This window comes from Ictidomys tridecemlineatus, chromosome 4, assembly GCF_052094955.1.
Source record: "Ictidomys tridecemlineatus isolate mIctTri1 chromosome 4, mIctTri1.hap1, whole genome shotgun sequence".
Lineage (NCBI taxonomy): Eukaryota > Metazoa > Chordata > Mammalia > Rodentia > Sciuridae > Ictidomys > Ictidomys tridecemlineatus.
This window is the reverse complement of record NC_135480.1, coordinates 73,897,061-73,914,509: the sequence shown is the minus strand read 5'-3', so window position 1 is coordinate 73,914,509 and position 17,449 is coordinate 73,897,061. Positions and strand designations below refer to the sequence as shown.

The window sequence follows — 17,449 nt, the reverse complement described above, 5'->3', positions numbered from 1 at the left end:
CCTCGCCACCGCCCAGAGAATCTCCAGGGCTGCGAAGGGTTGGGGTTGTGAGAGCAGCGCGGCGCAGAGTGCTGGCGGGCTTCGCTGAGACGCCGAGCAGACTTCGCGGTCGCCAGGTTATGGGCTAGCTGCCTGTAGCCATGACCCTCGCAGTCTGTCCCTCGGTCTCAGCCTCGGGCGTCTGATACCCCACACCGACGCGCGCAGCTGCCTAAGAGGCGGCTACTGCCCCCTCATCGCCCTTGGCGCCTTATCACACTCTCTTCCCCAAGAGCTGGGAGCAGCGCGGGCAGCCGGCGCCCCCGTGCAAACTGGGGGTGTCTGCTGGAGCAGCCCCCGCCGCCGCCACTGCTGCCCCGGGCTCTGGCCATGGCCTGGCGGGGCGCAGGGCCGAGCGTCCCGGGGGCACCCGGAGGTGTCGGGCTCAGTCTGGGGCTGCTGCTGCAGTTGCTCCTACTGCTGGGGCGGGCATGGAGTTTCGGGGACGAGGAGGAGCGGCGTTGCGACCCCATCCGCATCTCCATGTGCCAGAACCTCGGCTACAACGTGACCAAGATGCCCAACCTGGTGGGGCACGAGCTGCAGACGGACGCCGAGCTCCAGCTGACAACTTTCACGCCGCTGATTCAGTACGGCTGCTCCAGCCAGCTGCAGGTGGGCGTCCCTAACCCCCACCCCTGGCGTGACCCTTTGGGCAGAGATGCCCCAAACTCCCTCGGTGGAGCTCATGCTAAATCGAGACCCCTGTCCCCTTTCTATCCTGAGGGTTACAAAACTCCTGGAAAAGTGATTTCCAACCCCACCACCACTTTTCTGTCCCTACTTAGGGACTGGAAGCCAAAACGTTGTGTAAGTCATTTGGCCTGAGAAAGAACCCACTTTTACACCCCGCCCTTCCGTTTTTCTCCCCTGCCCACCCATGTCTGGCCAAGCCCCTAACCCCAGTGGAGCTGAGGGTTATCTTTGCCAAGGATTCCAGCCACTGCTCGGTGGGCGAGCCCTAGGCAGAGGAGCCAAATGGAGTTAAGACTTGGAAGGAGAGATAAGAAGACAGGAACTTCTCCTCCCCTGTCCCTCACCGACCTTCTTTCCTTCTTATTTTGGGGAATGAGTTATTAAATAAAATACTACGGCCCGTTTGCTGCGGAATGACCCCTCCTTGTGTCGTCCCTCTGGTTTTAGAGGTCATACAGGAAGAAGTTAGCTGGGTTGACTTGAGTTCTTTCTCATCCTCAGGGTTGAAGTAAGATTTAGTGTTTGAAAGGAGAGATGAAGTTCCAGAAGTTAGTTTGTAGATTGGAAGATTTTTTTTTTTTGCAGTCATTAAAATTTTTTAAACTTATGTAATGTGTAATGACAGAAATTGTCTTAGAATAATAAGTGAAGAAAGAATATGCATATTTAGGGTAATTGTAATCTTGCAACAACCAATTCATTATGGGGAAAGACTGAAAGGAAAATTTAAAAACTTAACATTCATTGGTTTTTGGTTGAGAAGACTGAGTGATTTTTTAGAAATTTAGAAAAGAAAGCAGTTGAGGGGGAAAAAAAAATAGAGATTAGTTGCCAGGCTAAAAGCTTCAGAAATCTATGGTTCTGGCTGCAACTTCTGAGAGATAAGAAACAGACATACAGCTTACTTACTAGCTGCATGTTTTTACATAGGTCATTTTAAAAGTTGGATTGTGGTTTTGGAAAGATAGATGGGATTAGACCTGTTGCTGGTGGAATATCCCTTTGGAAATTTCAGAACTTTAGAACTAGGTTATAAAAGCTTAAGAAATGATCCTCTAGCTCTCAGTTTGGAAACAGCACATATCCTGACATCAGTGGCAATTTTGTTGGAGAAACAGCTTTTGCAGGGATATATATTTTTAATTACATGTATCCTGGGGAAGCAGCCAAGCTGTTTTGAAGGACAGGCCAGGATCCCTTTACATGCTGGAAAATAGTTACTTGTAACTCTAGACTTCATAGACAACATCTGTAAGGAGCCAAGGAGACTGTTTATCAATGCTGGAGGAATTGAGGACAGCAACTGGACTCTCCCCTGCTGGTATTGCAGTTTTAGGGACTTAACATTTACATTTTCCTATTGTGCTTTATTACTATTCATTGAGGAAACGTTAGCCAAACAAATCCCCAGTGACCAGAGACCTCAATCTGTATCTTATCCTTGGGTCTAACGTGTCTCTGTTGGTATGTTTTTATTTTCAATATGGGACTGATTTTTAAAAATGTAAAGAATAAAATAGAGGAAAAGAGAATATTAACAAGATATGTGTGTGTATAAATATATTTACATTACATTTTTTTTCTTTAATATTTTTGTTGTTGTTGCAGATGGACACAATACCTTTATTTTTATGTGGTGCTGAGGATTGAACCCCAGTGTCTCACGCGTGCCCGGCGGGTGCTTTACCACTGAGCTATAACCCCAGCCCACATTATTTTTACTTTTGAGGTGTTGAAGAAATGAGGACAAAAAGTGAGCACCCCATCACTTAAATAACTGAATTATTTTATTAGACTCTTCAACTTTTTCAAATAGTAGCTAAAAAGGAGAGGGAGATTGAAAACCAGTTTTTAAAAGTTTATTTTCTTAAGGGTGATGATGTGAAAAGGGATTATATAATTCTTAAGACCCTTCTTATTTATGTATTTATTTATTTAGTGTTCCTCTGGACAGGACTACTAGAGCCAAACTAAGTGTATAAAAGTGATGGATTATTAGGCACCCTTGTTTGAGGGCAGAGTAAACAGACTCATAGTAGGCTGGTTTAAAAGTAGATATATATACATGGCCTGGAAGCATTCACTCAACTTTGTGCAAGCATTTGGCCAAACTTCCAAGTCATTGTTTTCTTTGTTCATTTCGTTACTTTTCCAGTTCTTCCTTTGTTCGGTTTATGTGCCAATGTGCACAGAGAAGATCAACATCCCCATCGGCCCATGTGGCGGTATGTGTCTTTCCGTCAAGAGACGCTGTGAACCGGTCCTGAAGGAATTTGGATTTGCCTGGCCAGAGAGCCTAAATTGCAGCAAATTCCCACCACAGAACGACCACAATCACATGTGCATGGAAGGGCCAGGTGATGAAGAGGTGCCCTTACCTCACAAAACCCCTGTACAGCCTGGGGAGGAGTGTCACTCCGTGGGAACCAATTCAGATCAGTATATCTGGGTGAAAAGGAGCCTGAACTGCGTTCTTAAGTGTGGCTACGATGCTGGTTTATACAGCCGCTCAGCCAAGGAGTTCACTGATACCTGGATGGCGGTGTGGGCCAGCCTGTGCTTCATCTCCACTGCCTTCACCGTGCTGACCTTTCTGATTGATTCTTCCAGGTTTTCTTACCCTGAGCGCCCCATCATATTTCTTAGTATGTGCTATAATATTTATAGCATTGCTTATATTGTCAGGCTGACTGTAGGCCGGGAAAGGATATCCTGCGATTTTGAAGAGGCAGCAGAACCCGTTCTTATCCAAGAAGGACTTAAGAACACAGGATGTGCAATAATTTTCTTGCTGATGTACTTTTTTGGAATGGCCAGCTCCATTTGGTGGGTTATTCTGACACTCACTTGGTTTTTGGCAGCAGGACTCAAATGGGGTCATGAAGCCATTGAAATGCACAGCTCTTATTTCCACATTGCAGCCTGGGCCATCCCAGCAGTGAAGACTATTGTTATCTTGATTATGAGATTGGTGGATGCCGATGAACTGACTGGCCTGTGCTATGTTGGGAATCAAAACCTTGATGCCCTCACTGGCTTTGTGGTGGCCCCTCTCTTCACTTATTTGGTGATTGGAACTTTGTTCATTGCTGCAGGTTTGGTGGCCTTATTCAAAATTCGGTCAAATCTTCAAAAGGATGGGACAAAGACAGACAAATTGGAAAGACTGATGGTCAAGATTGGGGTCTTCTCAGTACTGTATACCGTTCCTGCAACCTGTGTGATTGCCTGTTATTTCTATGAAATCTCTAATTGGGCAATCTTTCGGTATTCTGCAGATGACTCCAATATGGCTGTTGAAATGTTGAAAATTTTTATGTCTTTGCTTGTGGGCATCACTTCAGGCATGTGGATCTGGTCTGCCAAAACGCTTCACACGTGGCAGAAGTGTTCCAACAGATTGGTGAATTCTGGGAAGGTAAAGAGAGAGAAGAGAGGGAATGGTTGGGTGAAGCCTGGGAAAGGCAATGAAACTGTGGTGTAAGGCTTAGCCAGCCTCCACACTTTCTTCATCTTGAAGTGGGGTTGTCAGCATTTCTGTGGAAGTGCAACTAAAAGTTTTATGTGGTGAATCTCAGTTTGAACAAACTAGCAACACTTAAGAGATCCCCATCAACCCATCACCCCTCACCCCCATCCCAGCATCATAAAAAGCAGTGATCTTGCTGCAGACTTTGAAATTATCCAAAATGGAAAAGCCAGTTAGAGGCTTGCAAAGCTGTGAAAAATCAAGATGTTGATCACTTTAGCAGGTTGCAACTTGGAGCATGGAGGTCCTGCCTAGATCCAAAAAGTCCAGGGTGATGCTGTTTTTCTCTACTGGGTGGGATTTGAGTGTGAGTTGGTAACTTGCAGGGAGAAAGATTAATTTTTAAATCCTTTTAAATTCTAAATACTAACTAGGTCTTTCAGATAGCAAAGTGATCTATAAACACTGGAAATGCTGGGTTCAGAGAAGTGTTACAAGAGTTTTATAGTTTGGCTGATCTAACATAAACATCTGTGGTGCACTGTCTTCTGTTTAGAACTTTGTAGATTGCACTCCCAAGAGGTGGTGTCAAAATCTTCCAGTGCCTTTGTCATAAAACAGAATTGTTTGAACAAACAAAAGTACTGTACTAACACACACAAGGTATCCAGTGGATTTTTCTTCTCTTCCTCTCTTTAAATTTCAACATCTCTGTTCTAGGCTGCTGCTGTTTCTTCGTTTTACACTAATGACCCCCCAAAAGTTATTTTTATAGGAATATTTGCACTGCAGCATGCCTAATGAGGAGAAAAGGAAGGGTGATTCACGTTCTGACAATCACTTAATTCAGAGGAAAAATGAGATTTACTAAGCTGACTTACCTTGGCAACCCCAGAGACCTCTTGCATTGAGCAATGGGGACTTAATATATTTTACTTTGTGTGATTGCATCTGTGCAGACGCCAGTCTGGAAGAGCTAAAATGTTAAATTTCTTGGCAACTTTGCATTCACACAGATTAACTGTGTAATTTGTGTGTGTCAATTACAATTAAAAGCGCATTCTTGGACCATGACATAGTATACTCAACTGACTTTAAAACTATGGTCAACTGCATTCTTAGAATGATAGTGCCTTTTTTCCTTGGCATAGGAATGTTATCAGAGTCTGGTCTACTTACCACCATGGAGACTTATTCAGTTTTGTAAAGGGAACTAAGGACAGCTAATCCAACTACTTGGTGCATAATTGTTCCTTAGTAATTGGCAAAGGCTCCTTATAAGATTTCATTGGAGGCAGTGTGGCCTGGAGTATTTATATGGTGCTTAATGAATCTCCAGAATGCCAGCCAGGAGCTGGATTGGTTAGCAGGGAATAAAGTGTAGACCATATGAAATGAACTGCAAACCCTAACAGCACAGGTCTTAATTGCCTTTTGCAGAGGTATCCAGAGCTTTTAAAATTTATGCTTTACGTTTCTCACAAGGGGGCACCCCCTAGCAACCTATCAAAAATTCCAGTTCTTTTAAAATTGTTAACTGGCCTTTCTCTTAACTCACCGTAGGCCTTCTAATCACCAGATCTCTGGGACAATTTGTTGTCAGTGTCACAGGTTGCTCTTCTTATAACTCATACATGACATTTTGCTTCAGCAACTGCTTTGCAATGACTCATTTATTAATCCATGCCTTTTTAAAAAATAGGAGGAAAGGTCATTTTTCTTTTTCTATTGCACTCTAAGTTCAGAAACGGGGACTCAAATTCCAAATAGGTAATCGAACTCTGAAAATAAGCATGGTTTTTTTGTTTGAGCTTTATACCAATGGTTTGATGTTTCCCTTTCTTCTTTGTTTTTGTGTATAATTGAGCAGTCTGAGATCCAGATGCGCATAAAGTGCATTATGTGTTTGTAAGAGAAAATCTTGGGACGTTTTAGATAGAAACTTTGTGGGCCTGGGTGGCCCCTGCTGCTTCATGTGATCTGAGTACCTAGGTTGGACTTCGGGTTAGAGCTATAGGAGCATGAGAACTGATCCCGGGAAGGGCCAGTTGCCTGATTGCATTGCCTAATGTAAAATGTGAACTCCGTGCTGCTTGCAGATAGTTCCCATAACTGTCCAGGGCCCTGGAGCATGCACCCAGGGGCAGAGCCTGCCCTTACTCACGCTCCGCTCTGGTGTCTGGGGAGTTGTGCAGACATTCTGGCCCAGGAAAAAGAAGGACCATGCAGTGGGGGAACTGGCCTTAGTGTTAGAGTAGAGGGGTTTGTTATATAGTATTCTTTGTAACACTTCAGTGATTTTTGTGACCAAGACATAACCTAGCAGAGGGATGGGCAATATTGGTCAATGATTAAATAATAATCCTAACAATAAAAGGGCACTTAAGTGAACCTGTACTACTGAGTTCTGGAGTAGTGTCCTGACAACGTTTTGCAGTTTCACTGTCTATTCCACAAATCTCTTGCCTTTCAGGAGAAGGCACATTTGATCAGAAGTAGCCATAGGTGCAGACTGGATTAGTAGTGTTGGCAATGCAACAGGGTTATAGGCCTTTCCTTTCACATTCCAGACAATGGAGTGTTTACAGTTTCAGGAAAGGAACTTTGTGACTGAGGAGTCAGTTACCAACAAACTTCAAGTGATTCCGTTGCCTCTTAAATTGATATTTGTTTAAAAAATAAAAGTCAATTATCAGCACATTTATTGAGTGCCAACTGTGTGTAAAGCCCTGTGTTAGGTGCTTGGGGATGTCCTGGGAGATAGGCTGTGTTTGTCTAAGGGATGTAGTAGGGTGGGGATGCACTTGGGTCTGCTAAACTTTGCTATTGGTTTTTTGAAGGACTTGGGGCCTCTGGAATTCACATCTGTTTTACTGTTTCCTTCCCACAAACCTCTTCTTGGGTCCCTCTACCTTTAACATATCTCTAATCCGTTCCCAAGATTCCTTCCAAATCAATTACAGGGGTTTTGACGAAAAGCATCAACTTTGCTTCATGACAATTTCCATAGAAATCCCCAAGGAAGACTCAGAATAGGCTGTAAGGAAACAAGCTCCTGCACTAATATAATTTTGGGGGTAGGCAAGTCAGAGCTCTGGGTGCTCCCTGGGATTTGTGTAGAAATATTTGAAGACGGTGTCTTGCTAGAGGAAAAGTCAGATTTATTTTTCTTTCTCTGAAATTTAGTATAATAGGTATGCTTATAGCTTTCTACAAAAATCCCTCAGTCTCCAGAGATTAAACAGGGCCAAGGGCACCTCTGTCCAACCTCATCTCTGGCAGACTCCTTTCTTTGGCTTATACAGGCTAAACCTCAGGGCAGAGGAACATGGAGTAGGGTAGAACTGGCCAGAACCATCCGGTTGAACTACTTGGTTGATTCAGATCCTTTTTCCTTAATGGAGACCCATTTCCTGTTCACTGAGACTGCTTCTGAACTGGCAGCTTGCTTAGGGGCCTGAAACCTGAGAAGGGGTGACACTTTTCATTTCCTTAACACGCTTTCTGACTTTCCTTTCCCTGGTCATTCCTTCACCTGCACTTCTGCATTAGATGCTGAATTGTGATTCTATTCAACAACCCCAGCTGTATGTCTCTGGACCCCTTGGGCCTCCTGGTTATAAAATTAAGTTCTTTTTGTAATAGAACCAGGCTGGAACCTGACGACACAAAGATGAACTCAACACACTCACCCTGAAGGGACAGGCTCAGTTTAAAAAGATTTTGCCAGGAAGGTGCAATCTTTGGCAGCAGTTAGGAAAGGGAGCCACGTAGGGCTGGAGATGTGGCTCAGTGGTAGAATGCACAAAGTGAGGCATAAGACCCCAGGATTGATCCCCAGTGTTGGGGGAAAAAAAGAAAAGGAGCCAGAGCACAGATTTTGGAAGGAGCCTTTTAAAATCTTTCTACATCCTGAATTTCATTCTGTGATGGAAGGCACTGGATAGAGTTGCTATTCCAGCCTATCATATAAGTCTGACAGTTCTCCATGTTCCTTTATTGTACTTGAGTTCAGAGTCCCTGTCTAGGTTTGCATCATATCTGGCAAAGGACCTGGGTTATCATTTTTCCTCCATGGCTAGGTCACAGATCTTGGAAACTACTAGGAGAGCATTTTGCTCCTACCTGGAAACAGATCCTAGAAGCTTAAATAATGGATTTTTGTTTCACTGTAGCCTGGATAGAGGTTTTCTGTTGCTGCCTCTTGCCATACATATGTGCAGTAATAGCATGCTTGACAGTACCAGGAGGGAAGTGAGCCACAGATGCCCCTCACATGCCTCTTCCCTGGCTAGCCTAGTTGCCTTGATAGTTGCCTGTTTCTGCTTTACCTATTTCCTTTCTTTGCATCAGCAAATTCCTAGTATTCATCCAGGCAATTTATAGAGGGCCTTTTGGGAGTCCTGTATGAGCCATATCCTCAAAGCTTTTGTACCTCCTTGATCTCTGATTAATATTCAGTCCATGACCACTGTCATACCCCATAAGGCTTCTGAAAAGGGTGAAAGCAGCTCTGTCCCACAAAGGTTTGTTCCATCTTCCCTCCCAGGTGGTGAAAAGTTTCCAAATCCTGTTAATAGGCTTAGACTCTGACTTGGCTGTGTTTTGGGAGGGGTAAGCTGCTTTCTAGAGCTCTCCCAGTGAGGCATGTTGGTGGTTCTGAATTTCTTCTACCTCACAGGGTGTTGTGAGGCTTTAGAAGGTCTAAGCATGAAGACCCTTTGAGTTCTTCATAAGAAAGACGTTAACTGCTATACTCAACCTGCTTTGTGCAGCAGTCAAGCAAGTTGGTCTGGGGCCTTTTCTTGGATCCTTTATGCCACCCCACAGCTCCAGAAACCTGGAGGCCAACCTGGGGGATTTTCAGATGTTCCATATAGAGGTACCTATATATGTAACTCCTTCTACACTTTCCCTGAAAGAATTGCTGAATTTCAAAGGAAATGGACCCTGCTTTTAAGGATGTACAAAAGTATGTCTGCATTGATGTCTGTACTGTAAATTTCTAATTTATCACTGTACAAAAAAAAACTTTGCTATTTAATTTTTGTATTAAAGGAAAATAAAGTTTTGTTTATTAAGTGGTGTGTGATTTGGCGTGTTACTGAAGTGTGTTGTGGCCCCTGGGAAGCACACATACTCAGCAATGAGAAATAAAGGATCCCATTTGCAGGACAGATTGAGAAATGCTTTCCAAGAGCCTCTTTGTTTCTTTTTTTGCTAGTGCTATTTTTCCCCTCTGGGATTTCTCCTGGGTCAGCAAACCCCCACAATCCAAGGTCAACAGAATTTATCACCACAATGGTCATCAGTAGCACTCAAGTGGATCACATGATGCTTTGGATGTAACCGTAGCTCTCAAGTTGTTATCCCAATGACACCTTTCTTGGCATTTTGGGAGGTGGCCATCTTTACCTTCCCAGTCCCACTGACTTAATTTGGTGGTCAGGAAAGTTTTCTTATCAACACTGCGGCTTCAGTCTTCCAGAAAAGGGAAGTCTCTCCCCAACCCTATTTAAATTTCTTTTAACTTTGAATTTTTACCATTTTTTTTTCTGGCACACAGTTGTTCTGTTTCGTGTAATAGACATGCATAAGTTACATCAGTTAGTCAAGAAAATGTCTTCCTTAGCTAATTTTATAAGTTGGGTGGTCTATGTCCCTATATCCAGAAAAGTCATCAGACAAAACACAATCAAAGCAATTATCAGGAGGTTGTCCTAGGATCCAATAATATTGTGGACCACACAGAGAGGGAAGGAGGGCCACTGCCATTGGAGATATCTGCTGATGTCCCAAATGAGATCAGCTCTCTTGGTTGGCTTTTAAATTGCTTCCCACCCTTCAGCTCCACTTGAATACCATTCGTCTTAAAGCCCAGTGAACAAGGATTTGCAATACTACTCTCCTTATCTACAGATTGCTATTGTACTTTTATCTCAAACCCTAACTGAAGGGAGGCATGTAATTTAAATTCTCTTCCCTATAAGACAGACTGTGTTTCTCGTTCCATTACCTACTCATTAAGTAGTTACAGAAGTTAAGGAAAAGTCAACACAATCTGGAATGAATTCATAATAATCCCTTGCACTTGTAGAAACACTTTCCCAATAGAAAATGCTTCACACAATTTTCTTTTATTCTGTTGGCATTTCTGAAGTAAGGCAAGCCTTATCTGCCTTTAGAGAGGAGAAGCCAAGACTTACAGAGGGCAAGGGTAACCCAAAGGGGAGTTAGTAGGTTGGGTAGTCAGAGCTTCTGATTCCTAGCTCAGAGTTTTGTTTCTATTTTACACAGGATTTCATTTTGTTTTCATTTTACATTCCTACGGGTTGCACTATGTCCCTCTGAAAGTTATATTGGAGCCCTAATCCTCAATACCTGTGAATGTGACCTTATTTGGAAAATAGGGTCGTTGCAGATGTAATTAAGTTAAAATGAGCTCATACTAGATTAGGGTGGGCCCTAATCCAATAACTGGTATCCATCTAATGAGAGGGAAATTTAGACACAGACACAGGAAAATGCCATGTGAAGGCAGAGGTTGAAGTTACACAGCTGCAGACCAAACAAGAAACCCCAAGGACAGCTGGAAGACAGGCATAGAGGAGTCTTCCCTGGAGCCTCCAGAAGGAGCCAACCTCGATTTCAGACTTCTAGCCTCCAGAACTGTGCAAGAATAAATTTCTGTTGTCTTAAGTCACCCAGTTTGTGATAATTTGTTATGGAGACCCTAACTAATATATATTCAATTCCTTTGATTTCTTTAGTGCAAGCAGTTCATTGAGAGTGGGTAAATACTTTGGCAGACATCTCCCTCAATAATAAGAACTGACCATGAGCTTCTATTTTTTAAGGATTATGTGGTATAATCACTATAGTAAATATCATTATCGTAAACTGGACACCTCTAGAGTAAGCCCCATGATCCCTGACACAACTTGTTTGAACTCTTGGCTGATTTCCCACCCACCCATTCCCCAACAGAATCTCTATGTGCAGGGCCAGGACCCTAACTGGAATGTGGCCCAAGGGTTTTTTAGCATTTCTGCCCTGAGAACTGATTTTTTCTCTTTCCCGTTTTAGCTTTCACAAGCAATCATAATTTTAAAGTTGAGCTGACTCTTGACTAAAGAGGTCAGCCTTGCCTCCTGTTTTTAGAGGTTCTGTGAACGGAAATAAACTACACTGGGAGAGGGATTTGTCCACTCCTCAGTTTTTCTTTGCAGTGCAGCTGAGTTGGTAGTACTGGGAGCATCTCACTAAATGTCCTAACAATCTACTAGACCTGCAAAGATTTAGTCCAAAAGGTTTTCCAAGTGGATCTTGGCATCACCTGAAATTGCTAGAACCACTCTGTCCTCTTCCTTCCATCTCTTTGATCCTAAGCCTAAGAGACCTATGAATTATTTCATCAGCCTTCATGGTGAAGGATTCCAACTTCTTAAATTCCCCAGAGAGAGAATACAATATCAAATGCATTACGTTTCTCATCAATTGCCTGATTTTCATTAGTCTCCTATCTGGTTTCCTGTTAGCATCTATAGGGAAGTTTTAAATTCTTCCTGTGAAGAAGTTTAGTCTGAAATAAACCTACAATAGGACAAAGAACATACAAATTTTATTGTGTGCCTAAGTGTGAGAACCACACACACGTGGAATTTGAGACGCAAAGGGTGGCAGAGGTGCAGGGGCATAATAGTTGAACCTTCTATAGAGCTTAACAAAGATGTAGGGATTGGGCCCTCCAGTGAGAAGGAAGGGGATGCAGATGATGGAAGGTTATGGAAGAGAATACGCATGGCCCATGAGCAAGTGTTGCCTTCTTAATGTGGATGAAGTCTCCCAGGTCACCGCCTTCTGAGGCAATCTCTATCTGGGCTAGGTGCCACACCTCCAATCTCTCTTTCCTCTGGGGGTCTTCACTAGGCAGAAAGAAGGAAGGGATGTCAGATGGAAAATGCTGTGCCTATCTCCTCTGTTTACTAATAAAGCTAGATATAAATTTATTTTAAGGTTAGCTTTTCAGAGCTATTGCATGTGTCTGCAGAGGTCGGCAGTTTCTCTGAATAACCAACTTGATGTATGCCTAAGAAACACATTTGGGGTGGGATACTTGGATCTCCCTCACTCCTAATCCTATTTTCACCCAAGAGCGTGTTTAATCTCATGGTTAGCCCACATTATCAATGCCTTTCTATTATAGAGATTAAATGATTGGCTATCTAAATTTCCCCAAATGCCTGAGGATTATATCATTTCACTTGATATGAGGTCAATGGCTACAGTATAAAGGCATGAGATAGAATTGATAAGTCACATAGAAGAACCTGTCCTGGTTTTCATTATTTTCCTCTCACCTCTTGCCCATGCATATGTACTTTTCCCCTTTGCCTGGAATGTTCTTTCTGTCTTTCTTCAACTAGGTTACATTTCTTCTTCCTTCAGGGCTGAAGTCTGTGTGGCCTCTTCTGGGAAAACTTCCCCGAGTCTTCTGATTGTCACTTCCTGCCTTCTTTCCTTCTCACTACTGGTTGGTTTAAGCCTCTGCACCTCTGGCTCTGGGAGTGTGGCCGCACTGTTTACAATGGTCTCTGCAGGAGTCTGTTTCCCTTCCTGAGCTCCCTGGCCACCTGGTGCTGCTTCTTGTTGTGTCTCCACAGCCTGGCACAGAGCACTAGTTTAAGGAAGATTTGAGGAAGGGAGGAAGAAAGCAAGGGAGAGAGGAAGAGAAGACAGGATGAATATAAAGAGAGGAATGGAATAAAGAAGAAAAGTAGGCAGGGAGGGAGAGTGTTACCTTGTTAGGTAGGGCACTGAGGATCTTTGGTGACAAATGTGGATAGCAGAGGAAAGAAATCAAAGGTGACGATAGCCATTGGTTTGGCAGGGCTTTCTGGAAAGATCCTAGGGCACTAATCTCAGAACATTCTCCAGCCTCAAAGATAGATAAGAGAGTGATCACTCACCCAATAAGTTGTCTCTCTTCTCTCTTTTATTTTCTCCTTCCCCACAACAAATAATCACTGAAGTCTACTGCATATATGACACTAGAGTGGGCTAAGGAAGGAAAGAGGGAAAAATGTTTAAAAAAAAATATGAAAGACAAGTCCAGCTTAGAGTCCCAAAATTCAGATGATGGAACAGAGAAAGAATTCAGCTGTTATTAACAAGCTTAAAAACCTGGAAAAACAAATCCTCTACTGCTTAGTAAATATTTGTTGAATGGCAGAATGAAGGTCCATCATGTGCCAGCCACTGTCCTGGGAAAGTACTGTGGATGACACTGAGATGAATAAGACACCCTTTGTCTCCAGAAGTTTATGATGGCAAACCACGTGCTCCCTCTGTCCCCCTCTCTTAAATCTGTGTTTCTAGTCTTTTCACACTTACTATGTAATTTCCTCCTAAACTGCTCATCTAAGCCTTGTTCCATGCAGTCTGGTAGAACACCTTCTGAGTGCCCAGTGTAATGCAGCAGCTTCTGAACTGCTGTCATCTTGTCATTTGACCCATAAAAGGACTTGTCAGACTCACAAGTTTGAAGGAGAGAGTAGGGAAGAAGAAAAAGAGGAAAATGTGGATCACAGAGACCATTACTCTTTTAAGACTTGATCTACTCCTCACAGCTGCCCTCTAAATTCAATATGTAAAATATAAAAACCAGGACTTTTTCATGATGTGCCACTGGAGATACTTTTAATATTTTTTAAGTGTTTTATTTTGGAGATACTTAATCATTATATTCAGTTAACTGCCCAATTGTGTGTGTGTGTGTGTGTGTGTGTGTGTGTGTGTATATATATATATATATATATATATATATATATATATATATATATATATATATATATATATTTTTTTTTTAGGGAGAGTGGTTAAGGGAGAATGAACCCAGTGGTACTCTACTACTAACCTATACCCCCATCTCTTTTTTATTTTTCTTTTATTTTGAGATAGGGTCTCTTTAAGTTTCCAATGATCCTGCTGCCTCAGCCTCCTGAGGAGCTGGGATTACAAGCATGTGCCATGACACCCAGCTCAGTGGAACATCTCTTCTAGGCATATGTGTTGTTTTATAGTAATTGCACCCTGTAGGGCATTTATGTAGGTAGGTCTCCCTTGTCTCCTCTGAACTTTCTTCTTTTGCTACTCCCAGTCATAATTCTAGAAATTCAAAGAGATTGTTCTGTAAAAGAGGTCCATGGTCAGTAGTCCTCCTTTACCCAAAGTGAAAGAGATAAATGTGTGAATAAACGTGGCCATGAGTTGCCCTGAGGGAGGTGTGGGGCAGCAAGTTATTTCAGTGTAACGGGAGCCTAAGATTCTTGCAGTGGGAGGGAAGGTGGGCTGAGGCCAAGTTACAAAAGGCCTTGGAGGCCATATTCTCTCCTGTGCTTGGCACAGGAAAGCCAGCAAGAGGTTGAAAATAAGAAGGCTCATGTCCACTTTGGTACCAACGTGGCTTTTTTGGTTTTTCTCTGGCTGTTGGTGGACTGTGGGCTGGAAAGCAGGCAAGCTGGAGGCATGGGTGAGAGCCACTAGGGCCTGAATGAAGGAGGCAGCAGAGATATGGAAACAAGGGGGAATTTTTCAGAGAAAACACAACAGGCTGTGTCCTCTGTGGCCCTGTTCAATGAGCCAAATCTTTATTTCTAAAATGTACTCTAGTGTTTCAGAGGCAAGGAGTTCTGCTTTCTCTGTACATCTGATACAGCACACCCTCACATGAGTAACTTCAGATAAATAGCACACAGGGCTGAGCCCATGGTTGCACTGACCAAATACTGCTGGACTCTTGAGTTTGTGTGCATTAAGACTCTTCAGGCTAGTCCAGGATCAGTAGGACATCGAATGGTAATGGAAGGGACCGAGCCATTGTAATAGAGGGTAGTGTTCAGTCATTTATGGAGTGCTAAGGCACCCACCAGCTTGTTGGAACTAAGAATTTTCTACCATGACTTATGTCGTGAAGTAGCTGAAACAATTCTATCATAAAGGCTTAATTTTGTAGAAACTTAATCTCAGGCATGTCTCCTATCTAGGTTTTCTTTCTTGACACAGTTTTCTTTGATGGCTACTGTTATCAGTAAAAGTCGGTATTGCCTAACAGATCCACTGAAAAAGATATCATAGGCACACATGTTTTTCCTGGTCCTCTTCCCTTTCAATCAGAAATTCTGTATAACATTTTCCATAAGTGAGCAAGAAAACCACTTCCTAGGTTTTTTTTGTCCCCTCCTCCTTTTTTTTTTTTTTAAACAACAGACCTTCCTTTTGGATTTACATCAGCATTTAGCTAACTTCCTGAACACTTCACTCATTTCCTGAACTTATTCTGAGGAAGGAAAAACATCCTCCTTCAGAAATAAATGCAAATAATCGCAGAGATTATTTCTATTAAATAAATAGTGTAAACGCAATGGAATTTCCTGTAAGACACACATTTACCACAGATATTTCAACAAAAATCTATTTATTATGATCCTGTAGGATCCACTGTATTTGCAGGTCCTCTGGAGGAATTATAATCATTTTGTAAGGTAAGTTCTGAACAGTCACAATACGATGTTTTCTCTAATTAAAAAAAAATATATATATATATATTTTTTTTTACTGAGAACTTTGAAGAAAGGGAAATGATTTTTAGGTCAGCATTTTTGAAGCGTGTTTTTTTTTCAAACAGGATTCTCATGACACCTAGTGGTGAGTGGAGGCAGAACCACTTCAAGGCAGAATATTGATTATAATACAGTATCCCAGAAATCAAGATTTTTTGTTTATGTCTTTGCTCAGGAAGAAACATATGCCTTACAAGCGCTTCTTAGTGGCCCTATAGCCTGGGAATCCTGCAAAGTTATGGCAGGGAAACATTTCCCTTTTATGTTTCTGGCCACGACGCTCTCTTCTCTTGACTGATGTTTCTTCCTCTTTTTTTTTTTTTTTTTTTTTTAGAGAGAGAGAGATTTTTTAATATTTATTTATTTTTTAGGTTTTCGGCGGACACAACATCTTTGTATGTGGTGCTGAGGATTGAACCCGGGCCGCACGCATGCCAGGCGAGTGCACTACCGCTTGAGCCACATCCCCAGCCCTGTTTCTTCCTCTTGAGTCCACACATCTCCTAGGGATAACTACCCCCATTTAAGAAGGAGTGAAAAATGTGAAGCTGGGCAGAGGACACAAATCAATATATCAAGGGAGCAATTTTTGAAAAGGCCTCCTCCCATTTGGCTGTGTGTTACTGGTGTAGTCTTGTTCTGAGAGTGTGCTTTGTTCTGGGAGTGGTCTTGTTCTGGGAGTGTGTTTCCTTGGCACCTTAAAGACACACTGCTGGCTTACTGCCTGACATTTCTGAGTGCTTTGTAGGGGGCCTGTACTGTTCTCCAGAGTTTTTTGGTGGCTGATTTCTAAGGAGAGAGGTGATAGGGATATCAGAGAAGCCGTTGTCCCTCCACACCCACCCCTCCTCAACCCTACTCACAGGACCCTTCCGGAAGAGATGGACACCTGGCTTCCTCACACCATCTCCGGGAACAGACATGGGTCTTCCCAAGAGCAAGGTCAGAAGTGTGGTATCCAAGACCCATGGTCAGGCTCTTCCTCCCTCCCAGATGCACCACCCTATCCTCAGGCTTTGTCTGTGCCCTAGCACCAGCCCTTCACGCCTTTTTGCCCTTCTCTGTAGATAGTTGCACATTCTGGTCTCCTCAATCAGAAGACTCCCTCCATGTCCCTTCTGCTCATTTTTCAGTCCCTGTGTGCATATTTTATCTTCTGGGAGCCTTTGATGATCCCACTGGGCTGACAGTGCCCTCCTTCATGTCATCTCTGAACCCAGTTGGAAAGTTTGTAGTTACACATGACATTATGTTGCTTTTGTATCTCTGTCCTACAGATCTCTGAACTGTTCTTTAGCCCAATACCCTGGCAGCTGTCCATGAGTTCTACAAATATCCAATGATACCCAGCTCCAACCCTTTGTGGCATTAGACTATTCAACATGCCTGCAGTGTTTTGAAGGGCACACTTTAGGAGTGGGGCAACTAGTTTAAAGGTAGAGTTGACAATCAATTGCAGAACAATTTATTATCCCGAATGACCTCAGCTTCCACCCCCAAGGAACAATCTTCAAGGTTCTGTCTGGTTCTAACATTGTAGGAGTCCATATTTAGGAGAGCCATGATCTAAAATGGGGTTTTTAAAGATCCAAAGTCATTGCAGGGTCTCTACAATTGTTTAAAA

At 42.8% G+C, this 17,449-nt stretch overlaps 1 protein-coding gene across 1 annotated transcript; it reads left to right on the top strand.

Moving 5' to 3' along the window:
• The first annotated feature begins 3 nt into the window (after positions 1-3).
• On the top strand, positions 4-9,285 carry Fzd4 (frizzled class receptor 4). Its single transcript, XM_005323298.5, has 2 exons — positions 4-654; positions 2,891-9,285. The coding sequence occupies exons 1-2, from the start codon at positions 370-372 to the stop codon at positions 4,217-4,219; spliced, it is 1,614 nt and encodes a 537-aa protein (XP_005323355.1). The 5' UTR covers positions 4-369; the 3' UTR covers positions 4,220-9,285.
• Positions 9,286-17,449: the final 8,164 nt, after the last annotated feature.